Here is a 585-nt window from a genome sequence, read left to right as displayed (position 1 = left end):
CCCATTGTGAGGCACTTCAGACAGGCATGCAAATTCCTTACTTGGCTCCATGCCCCGGTGCTAAAACTTACCCGGCACAATTAGCACTGCTGTTGCTTGCAATGTTTGCCACAACAGTATCAACAAGTATTAAGGTCCAAGAAGATAAGCAGGAATTTGTTGGATTTTATGTGCACGCAAGCCACAGGAAATGGAAAGAAAAAGGAAATACTAGATAAAAAAGATACTGGAGACAATACAAGTGAAATTAACAATAGCCCATAATGGTTTTGAGTACCACAGTGCTGCACGGCCAAAGATGTTATAAAGCCCTACAGGAAACGGACCTTTGTCCCTTACGGAAGACTTGGTACCCTACTGTCTACAAGGGGGCTTTGTTCCACAGCAGAACACTTTATTAACCTTGGTCAAAAGGTGAAATAAAATGGGATATAATAGTACTGAGGAAAAAGAAAATGGGGGAAAGTGAAAGAAAAATATACAAGCATTGACGATCCTCTTTAGCAAGGCTTCATATAATCTGTGGCCAAAACTGCAATGTATAATTGTGCTTCATTCCCCCGAAAAAGGATAAGTCCGAAAGGA

The 585-nt window shown here is 41.0% G+C and overlaps 1 protein-coding gene across 1 annotated transcript in view; it reads right to left on the bottom strand.

Moving 5' to 3' along the window:
- LOC119593385 (serine/threonine-protein phosphatase 2B catalytic subunit alpha isoform-like) overlaps positions 1-585 on the bottom strand; it is a gene marked incomplete in the record, with an annotated part of 201,939 nt that overhangs the window by 5,816 nt on the left and 195,538 nt on the right. The window contains 1 exon segment of the mRNA XM_037942314.1: positions 72-95. Within this exon segment, the coding sequence (XP_037798242.1) occupies positions 72-95 (24 nt within the window).

Source organism: Penaeus monodon, chromosome 32, assembly GCF_015228065.2.
Source record: "Penaeus monodon isolate SGIC_2016 chromosome 32, NSTDA_Pmon_1, whole genome shotgun sequence".
In the NCBI taxonomy this organism is placed as follows: Eukaryota; Metazoa; Arthropoda; class Malacostraca; order Decapoda; family Penaeidae; genus Penaeus; species Penaeus monodon.
The sequence above is the reverse complement of the archived record's forward strand: the minus strand, read 5'-3'. Positions and strand labels throughout refer to the sequence as shown.